General features: G+C 39.0%; 1 protein-coding gene across 2 annotated transcripts in view; it reads left to right on the top strand.

The window, feature by feature from the left end:
- Window positions 1-20,197, top strand: part of F13A1 (coagulation factor XIII A chain) — a 196,665-nt gene that overhangs the window by 50,816 nt on the left and 125,652 nt on the right. Inside the window, exon 4 of one of the 2 annotated variants that reach the window (XM_081055341.1) lies at window positions 10,304-10,555. The exons of the other annotated variant lie outside the window; for it this stretch is intronic. Coding sequence (XP_080911467.1) covers window positions 10,304-10,555 — 252 coding nt within the window. The remainder of the gene's footprint in view (window positions 1-10,303; window positions 10,556-20,197) is intronic. 2 annotated transcript variants of the gene reach the window in all.

Raw genomic sequence — 20,197 nt, 5'->3', positions numbered from 1 at the left:
GATACTGTTATTTTAAGTGTTGCCATGATTTTAACTAAATGAGTCTGTCTTTTAAGACCCACAAGCCTCAGTCTGCTTACATGGTGGATAAAATACAAACAAATGGTGCTTTGGCTCCATAGGATTGCCATTTGCTGGGGAAATTTAATGCTTGTAGGAGAGAATTTCTTATGTCATGCTTCCTGAAGCTGATTGACAACACAAAACAGGTAGGCCCCAAAGCTGCTAGCTCTTGTATCTGGTCAGTGATCCCTATTTTCAGTCCAAAGTATGTCCCTACCCACACTAAACTTGCCTTGGGCTTCCAGAGCCCAGCTTGAGGGTGGCAAAACCCCAAGAAATGTGGAAACATCCTTTGTCAGTTGAAAGTGTTGCTTCACAGTTGACGTGAGGAGGGACAAAAAGCTGATATGCAGTTTGGTTTATAATCGTGAAACCCATCAAAGTACAATAAACTAGACATTGTGACACCAACATCCTATCACTCTCCTCCACATCTCCGGATCCTAGTAGATTTCAATCTCCATGGATTGATAGACCAACAGAGTTTAGTTTAAACTCGTGCCAAGAAGGGCTAAAGATTGCCCCAAAACAGTTGTGACACAGATAATCTTGGTACTTCAAGTGGCCACATTTTTATACCATTTCGCATGGCATAAAAGTTTCACTATTCCTAATGTCCAGTTCTCTCCCATTTGTTAAGAACAGCTGTTAGGAAAGGTTTCATATTACAGAGTAGCAAATGTGCGCAATGTATATCACCTTTTCCAGGGATAAAAGCATATTAGCATTATCTCTAATTTGTCTTCTATTGGGAGGATTTTCAGGATCAATAATCAAAATGGAAATATTATGGGAAGTCAAGAGATCTTCATAGCAATCTCACACAGCAACCAAAGTGATTTTTTTTCCAATAATGCAGTCTATGCTTCTTTCCTAAGTGATTTCTTTTCTACATCAGCATAAATTCTACAATCCTACAAACAGCCTCCAAGGCCCCACTTGATCCCCATCACCTACTGTTGTCTCTGCTTCTGGAGGTCACATCAACCTCCTTGAGCATACCAAGTAGTGCCTTCCTCAGGACCTTTGCACTTACTGCAATGCTCTTCTCCCAATGTTTACACATATCCTCACTTCTCTTGCATGACTGCTCAAATATCACCTTACCAGCATGTCCTACTCTACTCACTCTAATTAGCACATGTACCCCCATCACTCTCTGTCCCCTTAAGAGGCTGTATTTATTTTTTTTCATAGCTCTTACATCTATTGATACAATATATATGTATTTGTTTATCATCTGTTTACTCCCACCAGACTGTGTGCTCCATGAACGTATCTGTGTTGGTATCACTGTATTCTCCGTACCTAGAACAGTGTCTGGCACTTACATGGCACTCAATAATTGCCTGTTGAATAAATCCCTTAACCATACCACACCAGCAGCCACCTCTTCACTGCCCATGTGGTCACACTCAGAAATAAAAATAAAATAGGTTTAGTAAGTTTCCTTTTTGCTGTTGTGACTACTGACAACTTATAATAATGAGAAAAATGATTATTTGTTCAGTTCATGACATGACCTTCACATATATTAAGTAATATTTGTTATTTAATCCTCATGTTTTAAAATTGTATTTTTCAGATGGAAAATAGACTGAGGAGTTTATTAGCTTCCCCCGTCACGACTGCTGGACCAACAGACAGGGGTTCAAATCATTGTTCAGCAATTTGATAGCTAGGTAACCTACAGTCAGTGATTTAAGTTCTCTGAGTCCCAGTTTCTCCAGATGCAAAATGAATGTAAGTCTTAAAGTCGATATAGAGTGTCAGTATAAGATCTCACACATTGCAATGTCAGGGTCCAGAGCATAAAATGAAAACTCCCCTAGTTTTATAATGAACAGAAGTTTATTTAGAACAATTGGTTACACTGATGGGAGAACACTAAGATGCCAAATAAGCGACACAGTGAGGCAACGCAGGAATTAGCAACAGAAAAAAAAAAAACCTGCCCCCCACACCTGGAACAGCGGGTACACGAAGGAGGAAGTGTCACCAACACCCAGAAACCATCCCTAAGACAGCAGGGGCTGGCCAGCTCCAGGGAGAGCTGGGAGCCATGGAGGTGACTCAGCCTCTCAAGAAGCAGAGAGAGAAGGGGAGACACACCTTGGCATCTCCCCCTTCTGCCTCTAAAGCCTCTCATTATCTAAACCTAAGTAGAATCCAGAGGGTAAAGGAGCCTGGGGATGGGATTTCCTGTGGATCCAAAAAGAGCATTCTAAAGTAAGTGGAAATCTCATCAGGCCACTTGAAGCATCTCAGTGGCTCCTGCCCCGTTTCCAGCCCCTTCCTGGACACAGCCTAAATGTCTGTACATAGTGTCAAAGGTCCCGTTAGTTCTTAACCTGCCCAGTCAGCGCTTTTCCTGCAACAGGTGTCTGGAGTGTCTCCTCGCTCCCTTAGGCTCCATGCTTTCATTGTTCCTGCAGCTGGAGAGGCTCCTCTCCACATTACCCACCTTTAATATTGTATCTGAAAGCCACATTCTCCAACTTTTGTAGGCAGTTTCTGGGTTTCTACTGCACCCAACAGTTGCGATGACTTATGTTTCAGAAGCCTCCACCATAGCTTGTTCCTCATGGCTCATAATCCCAGCCAAAGCCTGACATACTGTAGCTACATTTAAAATGTGTGTCAGATTCACTAAAGGAGCTCTAGAGAGAGTCCTGTTTCACAGGTGAAGAAATTCTCCCATCTCAATTGTTCATGCTTCCTCTGAATTTTATCTCCTATCCTTTCCTTCCTCTCTGGGCTGCTCCCTGAGCCTCAGCTTCATCTCCACGTGTCCAGATTGTTGCCTTGGTTAGCCATCGAAGGTGTGCACTTCTGAAGGCTGATGGTCAGCATCATGCAGTAGCCTTATTATTTTTTTCTGAATCATTCAGTCTAGCACAGTGTCCATTTTGTAGATATTTTGCAAAATTACACTTTACTCCAAAAAATATTTTAAGATAATTGGGAAGGATTGAAAGAAAGGTGAAATAAATTGAAGGTAGATAAGACACCTTAAGGAGTATTTATCTTCAATTCACCAAATATTTATCAAGCGCCTACTATGTTCTAAGGGTCATACAAGCCACCGGCTATACAAAGTTAAACAAAACTCAGTCCCTGTCCTCAAGAAGCTTCTCCTTCCTTCCCCACTTCCCTGGAGCCACAGAATAAACAGTGCCAGGAAGCTTTCTTCCTTTAGGAAATATCACATGTATCCATCTGTCTATGTATCTATATCTATATCTATATCTGTATCTGTATCTATCTACATCTACAGCTACACCTATATTTATATCTATATCTATATAAAACAAGGTGTGAATAGAAAGGGCAGGTTCCTGGAGATCCTTATTGAAATGATCTGCTTTTGAACATTTGTGTTTTTCTCCTCTTTGTTGCTGTCATCCAAGATTTCTGTGCCTTATGATTGTTTCTTTTTGGTGGTGGTGTTCTATTTCTGTAGTTGGTAACCTAATGTTTCCAGGCGTTGTTCAAGGACTTATTCCGTCCTGGTCTCTGCACCCCCGTTCCGTCATCAGATCTTTAAAACAAGCTTGCTTCCCTTCCAAAGGCTACTGCATTTGTACATCCAGCTCTGCCACAAGCATCGCACTGCCACAGTAACACTTCCGGTGCCCATTTGGAAATAGGTTGATTATTTTGAACATGAAAGGTGCATCTTGGGAAAAAAATGTATCACATGGAAAAATGAGTTAACATCATTAAATTTACCTTCACCAGCTGGAGACATGCTATATTCATGAGTTCCTCAGAGACAACCCTCATAGAAGAATTCCCTATTAAAGAAAACCTGCAGTTACTAGGTGGAGTCATAGTTCAGCTTAAAAGTATTTATATCTGAATGGAAAACACCTTCTGAAGGAAAAATTTAGAGCTTGAAGCTTTTGTTTCCTGGGAAGGGTGCTTGGAATTGCCAACTAGCTTGCTGCAGCCCTCTCTTTCCAGGGCTCCTAAAGTCTCTCTGATGTTCTTAACAGGACAGGACATCTGCCAGACGCTCAATTCAGTCCCATTTGACATTTATTGGGCACCCACTCAGTGCAAGGCATTGTGACTTTCTACAAAGACAAATAAGACAATATCCTTAGTTGAGTAAGAAAAATAGATATCTAAGTGAATAAGGGGGAAAAGCTAGGTTTGGCGTTTTCTGGTGATTGATTAAGGCTTGCAAAACGAGAACTGATACTATTACTAAGTGTAGCATAGGTGCCACTTGATTTTCAGATGACATGCCCATGAGATGAGAGAAATAGGTGTGTCCTGACATACAAGCTTCTTCACTTCAGAGCACCAGGGGAAACAGTGACTGACAAGAGTGTATTCCTCAGGTACAGGGACCTCCTTCTTCTCCATGTTGAGTACAATCTTCCAGGTTCTAGATACAAGCAAGATGAAGTGTGAATCATCCTATTAGCAACAATATTTAACCATACCAACCATACTATATGCTAATGGTGGATTTCCTAGACTACTGGGGATCCGAATCACCACATGGGACATTGTGTTTTTAATATAAAAATATTCCAAAGCCATCAGCTGAACTATAAAATTAATGTTTTAATGCAACACATTCCTCTGTGGGGTACTACCCATGTAGGGCTTTGATTGCAGTGGGTTCTCAAGTCTGAAATGAATGGTTGAGAGTAAACTCTCCCCACAGTCACATGTAACTGAGTCTGAGCTGGAGGTAGATTTCTCTTGCCAACTTCTAAGTGACATTAAGATGTAGAAACCAACAAAAAGCTCAGGCCCACTGAGCCAAGGTCAAAAAAGAAGAAAATCTTAAAGTAATTAAATATTTTTACTCTCTTCCTCCTGATTCTAGGCTGGGGGATTAAGGGGTTAATGTAGGTGCATTTCTCTGTATTCACAAATGTGTATATAAGGAGAGAGTGAGACTAAAGAAGGCACAGAAGCATTCCAATATTGGCACAGGGTCCAGCCAAATTTTGCCTTACAAATAGTATTTCTGTGGCCTCAAAAATAATTTACAGATTAAAACTAGCATTTAAACAAACAGCATATGTTAATTTCTAGATCACTTGGGAAGATGGCACCAATTTTAGATAAGTGTGAAAGAATACAATTGGTAATTATATTTTTTCATGTTTGTAGTCCAATTTCAAAGACTACATCATTAAAAACAAAATAAAAATCCTTTCTGGGATATTATATTTCCTGCTTCTATTTTTCTTGCTCATAGTTTTTTAACACAAAGTTGTACTATTTGTGGGGGTAAAAACAAAACATCTATCCAGGCATTTCACACTTTCAGTTAACATGTGCATGGTTGTCACCTGTGTAGGGCTGCATTTCACATCCAGATTTGGCCAAGGATAGCTTATGGGCAGTCATAGCTGCTGATGGATGGCTGCTCCAGAGTGTAGCCTGATTGTGGTTTCACACATGCCACCTCCTGAGGGGGAGAAGGGCTATTTAGTGAAATGAAATACTACTCTGTCACAGCTTCCTTACTCACAATTCAATCACGGAAAATTCTTCCCCCGTGCTGTCATTGAAATCATTACATCCAGAATTAAACATGGTGTAATAGAGCAAGCAACAATACCCTGCGGTACTATTGACATGTCAGGTCTCACATTCATAATCAGCTTTTCCATACAGTGAATATGAAAAGGCCTGCCAATCTGGGTTCTTTTTTTTCCCTTTGGAATGAATGTAATCACTGCCTGTTCCTGATTTGCTTCCATATGCTGGTCTGGCACCACATGGCCGGACCATACATGTTCTCTCTTCAGTCACTGACACCACTTTAGAAACCTTCCCAACTCAAATCCATCTTAGCCCTGAGACCTTCTTTGCAGGCTCCTCTCAGCCAAGTTTTCTTTCTCATTACCAGTTACTGAGCCCCTGGACTCATACTTCTTTCTGTCTTACACACCTACTACCACCACAGTACATCCCTGCCCTGCCTTCTCGCCTCATAGCCCTTCAGATTTTCTCACTTCATTCTTCTCTTGGCTTCCTTTATCTCTGTAATCCTCCAGCATCCTCCTCCTTGTCTCCACGGAGACAGCATGATGCAGAGGACAGAGAATGGCCGTCACAGTGCAGACGCCTTGGTCCACGTCCTGTCTCTGCCTCTGCCTAGTTACTTGATGTCCTGCATGTGACAACCTCATGGAGCCTCAGTTTCCCATCTGTGAAAATTCCCTCATAGGGTTTGTTGTAAGGAGCCCAGGAAACAAATCTTTATTCCTGTCACTTTATTCCCATGTCTATCTATGTGAACTACCTTCACAGCTCTAAACTTTTACAGTAACAAAATTGAACATTTTAGCAATGTATAATGAAATCAATAAGAACTTACAACCAATTTCCTATGTCTTCAACATGCTCTGAGACTGTGAGGATTTAGCTAGAAGACATTAAGGAAACTAGATGTTGACCTAATAGTAGTTCAGTTGTTTGTTATTAGCTAAATAACAAATGTTTCTTTGGAAGGAAAAACTGGGTGATGATATTTTCTTCTTAGGCTCAAGTCTTAGACTGTGTGTCTATAATAAATCACCACTTAAATAAATAAAATGTAAAACTCTCTAAGGCAGAAGTTGTGAAGTTTTATTGTAAGGGCCGGATACTAAACATTTTAGGCATTGCAGACCATATGGTCTCTGTCACAGCTTCTCAGCTCTGCTGCTGTAACACAGTAAGACACAAATGAGTGAGCTGGACTGTGGACCAGTAAATCTTTATTTACACAAATAAGTGGCAAACTGCATTTGATCCATGGACTCTAGTTCGCCGACTACTGCTCTAAGGAATGAACGGAGATTATGGTGACCATAAATGATTCAAAAAATCAGAAATTATGAGTGGAGTTTAGATTTCAGGTGATTCTTCAATGATAATTCTGGAATTATTAAGACTTTTCAGTTAATAATAAACATCATCACTTTTGTGTGTGTGTGCATGTGTGTGTGTGGCAGGGTGACCTATAGAAGTCCTCTGACAGAAAACAGTCAGCTCAAGATTTGGGAATCTGGAATGAAATGGCCTTTGAAAGTAGATTTGGGTTCTATAGATTTGTTGGGCTTCCTACTGCTGGAGCAGAGAAAGGACCACCTGGAGGAATCAAAAAGCCAGAGAAAATGGGGAAATAACAATAATAATAACTGTGATTTATTGAACTGCCTTCCTCATCATAGACTATGACCACAATTACCCACATTTTATAGAATAATTCAAAGGTTCAATTGAAAGAGGCTAAGACTTTGCCCACATTCACATGGTAAGTATCAGAGGCTGCTTTCCCTTTGGCCATAATAGTTCCCTCAACAAAAGTGACTGGCTTTCCCTGGGACAACCACCTTTCTTCAGATTTAGAACCTGAGGGGATAAAATTGCCTCTTCTTCCTCCTATCTTTACTTTCCAGTAACTGTTGAAAACACAAACAATAAATATCTCCTGAGTCAGCCCATATTCTGTGCCAGGCATAAAGCTTTCATTATATTATAAAATCTATTTTCTTCCTATTTCCAGAACTAAACTGAAAAAAGACAAGGAAATGGGAGCTCAGCAATTAAGAAATGTGCCCAAAGTTGCGCCAATAGTTAATTGTGGAGTCAGAAGTTGAATATAGTTCTCACCAACTCCAAAGCATCTTCTATACATACAGCTGCTGTGGAGCTTAGGGGTTAAACTTGCAGGTTCTCTCTCAAGCCAGACTGACTAGGTTCAGATCTCAATTCCACTATTTACTAGTTTCATCACCTTGAACAAATTGCTTAATGACCAAGCCTGTCTGAATTTCCTAATTTCTCAAATTAGGATGATGGTAATGATTTCTCTCCCACAGTTTGTTGTAAGAAATAAAGCAGTAAATAAATAGCACAGGCATTGACTTTTCTCATGAACTATAAGCTCCATGAGCGCAGGAGTCTGTCTCGCGCACTGTTGTATTCCTAGCACTTAGAATAATGCTTAGCACATAGCAGGCAATATTGTTGTATGAACAAAAAATGCTCAAACAAACTAGAGTGTTTAAATTAGGTCTTGAGTGGGTTCAAAGCCAGCATGAATAAACATGGTTTTCTTTTTTCTTCACTTTTGTTTTGTGTAACATGAATTTGATAGGTCAAATGTAATATGAGTCTTTGAAATTATAATTTGAAGTGTAATAATGGACACTAGTAATTGTCTTAGTTATTCCAATGCTCTCCATAAAAGTGGATGTTAGTACAAAGGTGTTGCTCAGGCTCATAGCACATAGCATCAGACACATTCCCCTAGTTCTTTGCTATTCCTGAAGGAACATCCTTATGAAATTCATTTTAAAATTCCTTTCATTCTTTTTTTTAATCTGAGTCTGTCATTATTGCATAGATTTATTTCTGAAAGTTTATTTTTATTAAACTTGTGTCATATTTAATACTGTGTATTTTAAATTCAAGCCAGTATTTAGTGGCAACACCTGTCAGGAGCTACTGTAATAAATGAATTTAGCTGGCGAGATTGCCTTTGATGTCTACACTTCAACAGTGATGGGGGTTCCAGAGAGCAATGATGCCTCCAGAGAAAAGGAAAACCTCAACCCCCAGTTTTAATGTGTGCAAGAGGAGTATACACGGGAAATACGGGGAAAGAGGTGCCTTTAGAGCAAACAGCTTTTGCAAGTGGAATTTCATGCAGACTTCTTGGAGGCTGAGTCCCACGTAGACCGAGAAAACCACCTCGACACTGCCCACCTTGGCAGAAAACCATTTTTAAAGCTTATTGATTTCTGATGATATTCATTCTGAGTGGTGGTTAACTGATACCCCTAACACAGAGCAAAATATTGGGGTTCTAATCTTTCTTGTACTGTGTTAATTATTATTTTCATTAAGGTTAGGCATCTCACAAGATTACACAGCAGTAACTTACGCAACCACCTCCTCAGAATGCTGTGTCTCCAACAATATACGTATTGAAGAATAAAGACCTCAGTAGTTAGAGATTCCAAATAAAGCAGCATTTTTGTTTGTTTTCATGTAAAACTCTGCTTGTTTCATATAAAACAATTGAAGTGAATGGATGTTTTGCTCTTGAAGTTTCTTCTGCTTACAATCAAAATAATTTGCAGACTAGGTTTGAAATGCAGCTTTCTTCATTTGAAGAATCAACCATCTACTATATTTTGGAAAAGTTTGTAAATGAAAAGATTTGCTCCAGTTTAAAGTATTGAGGCATTTGATAATCCTGTAAATTAAACTGTAATTTAAAGAGTTATAAAATGCTGTGAGTTTGACTTTTTACATACAGTGAAGACTTTGATTTTTCAGGAACCCATTGGTAAAATGTAGTTTAGAAATTAACACGTGAAATAAGAATTTGGTCCAAAATGGCAATAATAAAGAAAAACAAAATTTACCTGAGATAGCTTATACATAAAGTATGATTAGCCTGGAAACATGGTAAAATACCCTGATGTTTAATCTTCTTTTGAAATAACGGCTGAAAATTTGTTATGCATGAAAATTATGTGCACAGCATGTCGTAATATTTTATGTCATCCTTAGGTAACATTATTACCCTCATTTATTGATGAAGAAAGAAAGGAAACAGGGATTTGTAAAGGTTAAGTAATTTGCCAGAGGTGTTGAGGCTAAGGAAGTGGCAGAGCCACTAGATAATTGCCACTAGATAATCAAACCTAGATAATTGCCTCTGAAGCCTGAATTCTTGCCCATGACATATGACTAAATCGAGATTGGCAATAAACACATGTTTTGGTTGAATATGGAAATGGTTACATAAACCAACCTATAAATATAAACTTTATACAACAAATAATAAAGTTATATTCAAAATAAACAAAAAACATTTGCCTTTTGCCCTTAAAAAAGCAATTCTACTCTTTAGAGGGCAGAATTTCAGGGAAGGACAACTTCACAGTACCCTATAAGTTCCGTGTCTGTTTCAGCAGTCCAGATTAGTATTTGTACATCTTATTTGAATTCATTGGCTAACCAACCAATAAAAATCCCTATAAGTACTGATTTATTTTTTATCTAGACATGACAAATCAGAGCCTTAAAGAAATTAAGAAAATGGCCTACCATCATGTAGCTAGTTGGTAACAGAAATGAAATTCAGCCTACGTCTTATGATGTGAAGTCTAACAAATTATTTTCCACCTTCAGCTATAAGATGGCAGAGTGAAAACAAAACTGGTTTGTGAAATCTACTCAACATTGTACTTCTTTCTTCTCATAGGTCGCTATCCTCAGGAAAATAAGGGAACCTACATCCCAGTTCCTATCGTTTCTGAGCTGCAAAGTGGCAAGTGGGGGGCCAAGATCATCATGAGAGGGGACAGGTTCGTGCGGCTGTCCATCCAGTCTTCTCCCGAGTGCATCGTGGGGAAATTCCGCATGTACGTGGCAGTCTGGACCCCCTATGGAATACTCCGCACCCGCCGAAACCCGGAAACGGACACGTACATCCTCTTCAATCCATGGTGTGAAGGTAAAGGGCAGGCATTTATTTTACTCATAAAAAAAATATTTCATATGTGTACAATGCATCTTTTTTTGGAGGAATAACAAAATTATTCTAGAAACGTGTTCCTTTTCTACATACAGTTTTCCATGATTAAAAGACAGAAAAAGATGCAAATTTTATCCTCAATATATACGAGGACAAAACCTGTATACATAAAGTTGATGTTGCTATACATTATTCCAGGCAATTGAAGATTGCCTGAAGTTGTACCGTTAGCTCATTGTGGAGCTGTATGTTAGTTAATAGCATCATCTCTGCATTTGCTATTGCTCTGTGAACAAAATGGACTCATTAAACTTGACTTTCAAAACTATTAAGATCCATAATCTGGCTTCCGAAAAACACAATAACGTTGATCCTGTCCATAGTGGAGCTAATTTCTCTATCTCCCTAATTCAAGAACAGAAAGCCCTAATGTCTAAAGGCTTCTACATATTTGTTTATATGCATAATGGATGCAAATTTCATAAGCCATAACTGGATGTGCAAACACGTCGCTTTATTTAAATATAATACAGCTTAATCTTTACTGCTATTTGGAGTCTTCTTTCTGTCTGCTGCAGCTTAATCTAGTTATATTTAAATAAACTCAGTCAAATCCAGGAATTTCTCTATCAATTCAATTTAAAAACTCAGTCACACACAATATTTTCTCCCCATCCCTATCTCTACCCTTCTATATCTGCCTCCTGCTTCCATACTTGGTATCAGGCTGATTTTAAGTTCCAGAGGCAGATGTAAATATTGCAGTAGCATTGGTGGGAGGGGCTCATTTTTAGCCCTTAAGAAATACGGAGGGGTGTGGCAGATGAGGATAAACAGGATCAAATATATGGTGATGGAAGGAGAACTCACTATATCCCGCAATGTGACATATAGATGATGTATTACAGAATTGTACACTTGAAACCTATGTAACTTTACTAACCATTGTCACCCCAATAACCTTTAATTTAAAATAAGAAATGAGTAGTAAAACATATAAAAGCTTACATGACACAGACTTCTCACATCATTTTACACCTTGTGCATTGCTCTCTAAAATCTTCCTAAATGGATCTATGTTATCGCTAATTTTGAATGATCTTTGTTTGTGAGTTGCTTTTGAATCAGGATCTATCTGGACTTACACATAGATAATAAGTGAACAATGTTTTCTACTCATATATAACATAAACCTGGACCCCACTGACCTTTTCTTTGAATTATCTATTCCAAGTGTTGGCAGATGGCACCAAGTTAATTCTATACTTCCCACCAATCACCCCTATTATCTTGTTCCCAATAATCTTATCTATGTGACAAATGTTCAAGGTTGATGGTAACAGGAGTGTTAACTGGACCATGTGCAGTTCAAAGGTCCACTTCTGTTTATAGTAATCTTGTCAACCAGATAGAAGGCATTCTGCAACTGAGTGAATGGGATGCTATTTACAGAAATGGAAAAGACTGAGGGGAGTAAAGGTATAGAGACAGACTAAGATTTTGAAATGTTAAGTTGGAGATAACTTTAGATAGCAAACAAATGAAAGTAGTTTTCCTGATATGTGACTCTGGAGATGAGTATCTGAAATGTAAATTTAAGAGTTATCTGTACCTAGGGAGAAAATAGATCAAGAAGATACAGTATCAGGTCCTAAACAACACCAGCATTTAAGAATCTGATGCAGAAGGAATCAGCAAAGGAGTCTGAAATGGAGGAGTACATAGGAAGTGGTTTATTGTAAGAAAATTGAATTTTAAAAATCCATACTTATAAAATAAATAAACCAGGAGTTTGTTATTGATTTTCCTTTTGTATTACAAAAGGAAAATCATATATCTAGTGTCCTATGATATTTAAAGAATGATATGATTTACACAAGCTGTGGTTTGTTTGCCCTTTTCTGGATTACATCATCTGTGTAAAATGAAGTACATGTCTACATGCATTTCAACTTATATGACCACGCTTGTAGAAGTGTAAAGGGTTAGTCATGTTGCCTGACATAGTCATTTTACAGGAGAACCATTTCAGAGGTGGGTAGTCTAATAACTTTCGACTACTGATCACTTCCTTGTCTTCAGTTGTATCAATGGTGAGCAGCTTCCAGGTACCTCTGTTCAGAAAGAGTTGCCTACATGTATAGACGGCATGGCCCCAGCACTGGATACTGCATTGCAGAAAAGGAGCAGAGGGGCCTCCCCTAGGTATCACTGTTTGGAGGAAGCTGAGAATAAAACCAAAGAGATCAGTATAAAAGCTGTGGTGCAGGACAAAGATGGTGGACTGGACTGTGATGGTGGCCATGGAGGTGAGGAGGAAGGGATGGATTAGAGATCCACTTAGGATTTAGAACAGAAATTGCAGAGGGATTGAACATGGCAAGTAAAGAAGAGGTTGGAGTCAAAAGCATCGCTGGGTGTCTGATTTGACCAGTTGTACCAGTACCATTCGTTTTCAGAGCTAGGAAGACTAGGAAGTGGAGAGGGAGATCTAGTGGTGAAACTTAGCGTTACATCTAGAAATCTTAGTTTGGTGATATCTGTGAGACATTCAGGTGAAAACGTCAAGTAGGTTCTTTTTCTTTTTCTTTTTTTTTTTACTAGTTTCAGGTGTATAAAGCAATGTAATAATTAGAGATTTACATCCCTCACAAAGTGATAAAACCCCCTCCAATCTATTACCCCTCTGACATTGTATATAGCTGTTACACTTCCATTGACTCTAATAAAACCGAATGTTGCTATAATTATATATGTATACATAATATATACATATTATATATACAATAATATATATACAATATACATATATATATGGTCACAGGCTATGGAGTACAGTCAAGTAGATTCTTGAATAAGTGAATCTAGAGATCAAAGGAGATGCCTGAGCTAAAAATGCAAATGCAGGCACTACCAGGAGCTAGTGGGGATGTTTAAAGAAGAAGAAAAATGGACTTAGTATCATCAACAGTTAGAGTCATGCAAAGGAGAAAAGTCTAGACCGAGAAGTAGTAGCCAGCAGAGTGAAAGGAAATCAGAAGAAGATGGTGTCACAGAGCCAGACATATCAGTTCATTCAAGAAGGCATCAGTTAGCGCTTTGGAATGCTGCTGGTAAATTGAATAGGATAAGGAAATACAGTAGCATACATTGTGGAAATGCAGAAGTAATTGGGGAACTTAAAATGATTGTTTTACTAAAGACAGAAGCCAGAAAGACCTGCATGCGCTCCCTTGTAATGGGAGGTGATAGCAGGTATTGCCATTCTCATCAGGAAGACTTCCTGAAACTGAGTGGTGATATGAAGATCAAAGGAGACTTTTTTTAAAGACAGGAGAGAGTGGGCATAATCTAATGGTGCTAGAGACAAACCAGGAAAAAGAGAGCTCGCTACTCTAGGAGAGGGTAGTGTTCACATCCTTGGCTTCACATTGGAATCACGAGGAGCTTTAAAAACTACTGATGTCTCAATCACCCCACCCACACATTCTGAGGTAATTTGTCTGGAGCTTTAGGGTTCTTAAAAAGCTCCGCAGGTGATTCTTGGAGCCAAAGTTTAGGAGCACTGACTTCCGAAGGGCAATTCTAAGTGGGTGGGATCCAAGGAACAGATGAAAGGCTTTGTAGATGGGGCTGTACATCCTCCATTGGGACAAGAGCAACGTAGGAAAGAGATGGGCGAAAGCACAGGTTTTCCAGATTCCACTGAATCAAGGAGGATGAGGTTGTTGCCATTTTATGATTCTCTTTTACTCAGTGAAGTGTAAAGCAAAGAAATCTGTGGAGAACAGGAAGCAAGGAGAGAATATTGGAGGCTTAATGGAGAAGACGTAAGAGTTTGAAGTGGGAAGTGGGCTTTTTACAGAAACATGGTAGGTGGGTCCTCCCTTCTCCCCAGAACACAATCCCCCCTAATTCCTGGCCTGTGAAAGTCCAAGCATTTCTGCAATTTCCTTGGGGATTTCTGTCCTTATGGCCCCTTCTGCCTCTAGGAATCTTATTTCGCCCAGTGCTGACACCAATGCTGCCTCAAACAACAAAAACAGTCCCACAAAACATAGGTGAATGTCCAGACATTAACTGCAATGTGGTATGGAAAGTGAGGGGAGGAAAGATTTACCCTGGCTGTCAAACTTGGAGCACGTCAGAATCACCTGGAAGGTTTGCTACAGCGGATTTCTGTGTGGCACCCTCAGGGTGAGTAGGTCTGGGGTAAGGTTTGAGAATTTGCATTTCTAACCAGTCCCCAGGAAATGCTGATGCTGCTGGTCGGAGATACACTTAGAGAACTACTGGTTTATGTAAGAATCACAAATCAACAATTACAAAACATAGAAGGGTATATTTACTATTAAAATTTCATCGACTCCTCCCTAAACCTAATCCCAGTCTCTCCCCACCTTACTGCCCCCTCTCTCTCTCTTTCTGTTCTTCCTTGTTCTCCAAACTTCTCGGCCATCCTCTCTTAGGAGCAAATTCTCTTTCTTCTCTCATGCAGAGCAATTCAGCAGACTTTTCTATTTTTTGTAATTAAATTTATTGAAGTGACAATGGTTAGTAAAATTACATAGGTTTTAAGTGTACAATTCTGTAATACATCATCTATATATCACACTGTGTGCTCACCAACCAGAGTCAGTTCTCCTTCCATCACCATATATTTGACCCCCTCTTTTACCACCCCTTTTCCTCCCTTACCTTCTGGTAACCACTAAACTGTGGCTTGTGTCTGTGAGTTTTCATTTGTTTGTTTGTCTTGTTGCTTTCAATTTTAAATCCCACATGAGTTTAAATCCCATATATGGTTCTTGACTTTCTCTGTCTGACTTATTTCTCTTAGCATGATAATCTCAAGTTCCATCCATGTTGTCACAAATGGCAGAATTTCATCTTTTCTTATGGCCGAGTAGTATTCCATTGTGTATATATACCACATCTTCTTTTTCCATTCATCTATCAAAGGAAACTTTGGTTATTGCTACGTCTTGACCATCGTGAATAATGCTGCAATGAACACATAGGGGTACATATATCTTTACAGATAAATGTTTTCAGATTTTTGGGATAGATATCCAGGAGAAGGATTGCTGGTTCATATGGTAATTCTATTCTTAATTTTTTGAGGAACCTCCACACTCCCTTCCATAATGGCTGTACCAATTTACATTCCCACCAACAGTGTGTGAGGGTTCCGTTTTCTCCACAGCCTCTCCAACACTTGTTACTATTTGTCTTGTTGATGATAGCCATTCTAACAGGTGTGAGGTGGTATCTAATTGTGGTTTTGATTTTCATTTCCCTAATTGATAGTGAAGTTGAGCATTTTTTCATGTTTCTGCTGGCCATTTGTATATCTTATTGGGAGAAGTTTCAGTTCATGTCCTCTGCCCATTCTTTAATTGGATTTTTTGTGTTATTTTGTTGTTGAGTTGTGTGAGTTCTTTATATATTTTGGTTGTTTAGGCTACTCCAACAATCAGGTTTTAGGGGACCCTACACTATTTGAAAACCAGTCCTTCCAGAAAAATTGTGGTGCCAGCTTTTAAGATAAAAACTTTTTACATTCTTATATCAGTACTCACTGATACCTCCCAGAGAATATTTATGAAATGGGAGAAAGAGGTCATCTCCTCATTTCACTCATTGTGTGATTTTCCCAGTCTAGAAGCTAAGGCATAAACCAAAAGGGGAATCTGTATCATGAACCCCACACACAGTCAAATACACTGTAGCCTGGAAATCACCATGTTTTGTGCTGCATTTGCTAATTGATAATAAGGGACTCTTAGAGATGCAGTCTGACAATTGGAAAGGAGGTAAAAGGAGAGGGATTTGGCCATCGCCCGAGTGGGAAAGATAACAGAAGAGGAAATCAGAAATTGTTAGAGAGTAAGGTGAGCCAGATGCTGAAAACAGCACACTCAATGTGGAAGTGACGTCCAAGGTGGCTTACGACACTGGGCAATTATACGGGCATGTACAGTAATTAATGATAAAAAAAATTGCTTTGCTGTCTTCCTGGAGACCATTCAGCTTGCTTTGTATTCATAGGCAATCTATCCTCCTTAATCACTAAATCATTAGCAGGGATCAATAGCAATACCACGCTAGTGAGGACATGGGTGGATGCAGGGAGAATTATTGGCTAGTGTTTTCAATTTAATAGCACTAACAAGGCTTCAGATCCATTCCATGAGGCAGCCCTTCTCCAGGGGGTTGGACAGAGAACTGTACCCACAAGGGCAGCAGGAGTGAATTAGTTATTATGAATTTATCTTGTTTTTCTGACTACTCAGAAACTTTGGATTATTGAATGTATTTCATTATTTAAATTCAGAATGTTCCAGATTGGTAGTGTAGCCTTAGTGCCAGACAGTATGTCCGGAAAGATTTAGATGTCCCATACCTGTGTTTGGTACTCTGTCCGGGCAGTGTTTGATTGATTAAGTATCATTCATTTTCATGGAATCTTTCTTCTCTTGATGACTTGTTTCCCCCACCTTCCCCATCACTGATTTCCCTTACCTACTCAGCCTTGTATCCCAGCACCTAGCCCAGTGCCTGGTACATACTTAATGTTTAACGAATATTTGCCACATTGATTTAATAATTCCAAGTAAATATTTTAATGTTCACTGCATCTATGAAGTTGTGGGTTTTTTTTATTTATTGGGGTGACAATGGTTAGTAAAATTACATATGTTTCAAGTGTACAACTATATAATACATCATCTATATATCACATTGTGTGCTCACCACCCAGAGTCAGTTCTCCCTCCATCAGCATATATTTGAAGTTTTAATAAAGCTTATGTGAAAATTTTAAGGCCTTATTTATTCTAACCTTCTAGTTAATAAAATAGCATATGTCATTCTGCCCAGAGGCTCATTCATCCTTTTTATATCAAGTGAATATCATTCATATAAAAAACTAGGAAACAAGCTGGGGCTAAAATTTGGATATCCTGATTCAGTAAGTATAAGCTGTTTTATTTTTAAAACCAGAACCACTGGCATCTTGTCTTGTGTATATGAGAAACAAGAAGTAGGTGCCAACCAGGAAGCTTCTATGATGTTATAATCAACACTGCAACGTCCTACCATTAAAAATAAATACAAATAAAACAGGTTGATAACTATAAGATCAAATGAAAATTTTCTTTGACAAAAAACCCACAAAACCATGTAAGCATGCCAACAAGGACACAGGCTCCCTTTGAGGATAAGTGCTAAGTAAAGAATCTCTGACATTTTTCTGTGTAGAATTGCTTCATTCATAATAGTCTATCTTCTGAAAATATTTAAGTACCCTTAAAAATCCTGAATCAGCAAAACTGCCAAGTAGCACAAATCAAATACACTTCCCAAGCTGAGCTGAGCTGTAATATAATACAGCATGTTTGCAAGGAATGACATAGGCCCAAAGGTTGAGGAACCACTTGCCTGCATTTCGTGGATTCGTTCCATTCCAGAGTTAATAGGTACAAAGGCAGGCCGCAAGAGCAGCTATATTTAGCTGTTTTAAGAAGATAGTGGCTTTGAAACCTTCCAGAAAAAAAAGAAAAAAGCACAGACTCCAGAAATGCTGTTTCTTATTATGCTCCAGTGTTTCTCAACTCCCAGGGACAGGAAGTTCTTCCTAACATGCCTCCAGTACACACAGCCTGCTGGAGTTCACCACCTCTTCTGATTTACTTTGAGATGGAAAACATATCATGATGACACCAATCTGGAAACCCGTTTGCTCTGCAGATGAAGCCACTCCCTCAAAGAGTGATTGCACTCGTCCAGCATAAGTCTTCCGTCTTTCTTTAGTGATGTTCAGCTTTTATATAAAGGGGAGGCTAGTAGAAGTTATTCCTAAGCCCCCCACTTGGAATTCCTCCCTTCACTGAAAAGGTGATACATTTTGACTTTTTTGAAGGGACCAAACTATTATTCTTTCTAAAGGATTTGATACAAAACCAAACTCTGATTTAAGTCGGTATGCACTCTCTTCAGAAATACCTTGTATAGTAGCATTACTGGTCACTATGGTTTTCTTCCAGCCCTGAATTCACTTTGCTGGTTGACTTCAATGACTTTGGAAATGGGACTTGCTTTAACTGTAAAATAGCATGTAAATAAGCAAAAGGAATTTTTCAGCCCCAGTAGTGATGAATAGCCCTCCTTTTACCAAAGAGGTTATACAGATACTAGAATTAACAGGCTCATCATTCCTTTTTATGTGTTTGTTATAAACTCTTCTTTTTCTGGGTGGGGAGGCAAGTGGTAATTTCCAAGGTTACCTGAAATCAGCCCTATAACTGAGTCACAAAATTTCTCAGTCCACAATTTTCTTTTTTTTAACCACCCCACTATTCCTACCAGAGGAACAGTAAAATCAATGAGATCATTCTTGTTTACTACTTGTCCTGGGTGAGCCACCTTGGAAGGGTGGTGATTTACAAGGCACATTAAACGTCAGTTCTGGTGGCAGAGCGGGTGGATGCGTCATGCCACAATCACCAAAGATGCCCTGTGGAATCTGTTTTCCTCTTTGGTTTTATGCTGGTGACTATTTGTCAGAGGTCACTTAGGATCAGAAAGTTGTCCGTAGGTCCATGGTGCTGCCAATCAAACTCCGTGGGCTAGCTATACCTAGCTTTTATCAACTCTCATGTATTTGAGAAGTGTGGGTCCCAATCACCACACTTACACATGCACACACGCACACACACACATCAGAATATATTTAAGTTTTAATAAAGCTTATGTGAAAACTTTAAGGCTTTATTTATTCCAACCTTTCAAATTGGTAGGTTTCTAGAACACTTCTAACAGTTCAAATTGTTGGATTTCTAGAACAGTTATTGGTCAGTTTGTTCTTACTAGTAGTATCCTCCATTTTATTAAATAGAGAATAATGTGCGTCCTGGATTAGTTAAACCCCACTACGCCTCTAATACTAACCAAAGAATCAAAACAACACCAGAAAGCCATCGACAAAAATCTCCAGAGACAAATTATTAAAATTTCCTTTTTTTTTTTTTTGTTAACCTATCAAACATAGCAAGTTTTTTGGAGTTTCTATGGTGATTAATTTTTTTTTTAAATCCAAGCTTGAAACAAAGTGACAGATCCGAATAAAAGCAGAAAATAAAGCTCTGCTTTCCACATCTGAATGTTCTTTTAAAATCATAAATAAATTTAAAATTAAAATCAAGGCTTCCCATTTGACTTCCTTGCCATGTGGAGGATTCATAATTATATCCGCCCATTTTCAGGGAAGATTTACTTCAGCTGTTGGAAGGAGAAGGGTTGCCTCAGTCTGAGCTACAGAACTCCTCCCTATTCATAGTGGGCCACCTAAATTTATAACTTCCCATCAACAATAACTGAAAACCGAAAAGTAAATCATTCCTTTTCTTGGATTTCTCTCACACTCTCCAAGCTCCAGGCATCTATCCCCATCTCTCATTCTTGCAGAAGGCATTTATGCTGCCACGTTCCCAGGCACTCTGAGCTGGGAGCTGGAAACTAAGTGACCTGATCCCCTGGACTCGAGAGTCACAGTCCACTTGGGAGACAGCTTAGTATTCAAATCCTGCCTTCACCTCTTACTAGCACTATGGCCTCAGG

The sequence above is a fragment of the Rhinolophus hipposideros genome, assembly GCF_964194185.1.
Source record: "Rhinolophus hipposideros genome assembly, chromosome: 8".
In the NCBI taxonomy this organism is placed as follows: Eukaryota; Metazoa; Chordata; class Mammalia; order Chiroptera; family Rhinolophidae; genus Rhinolophus; species Rhinolophus hipposideros.
Note: the sequence above shows the minus strand (reverse complement) of the source record. Positions and strands in the feature narration are given on the sequence as shown.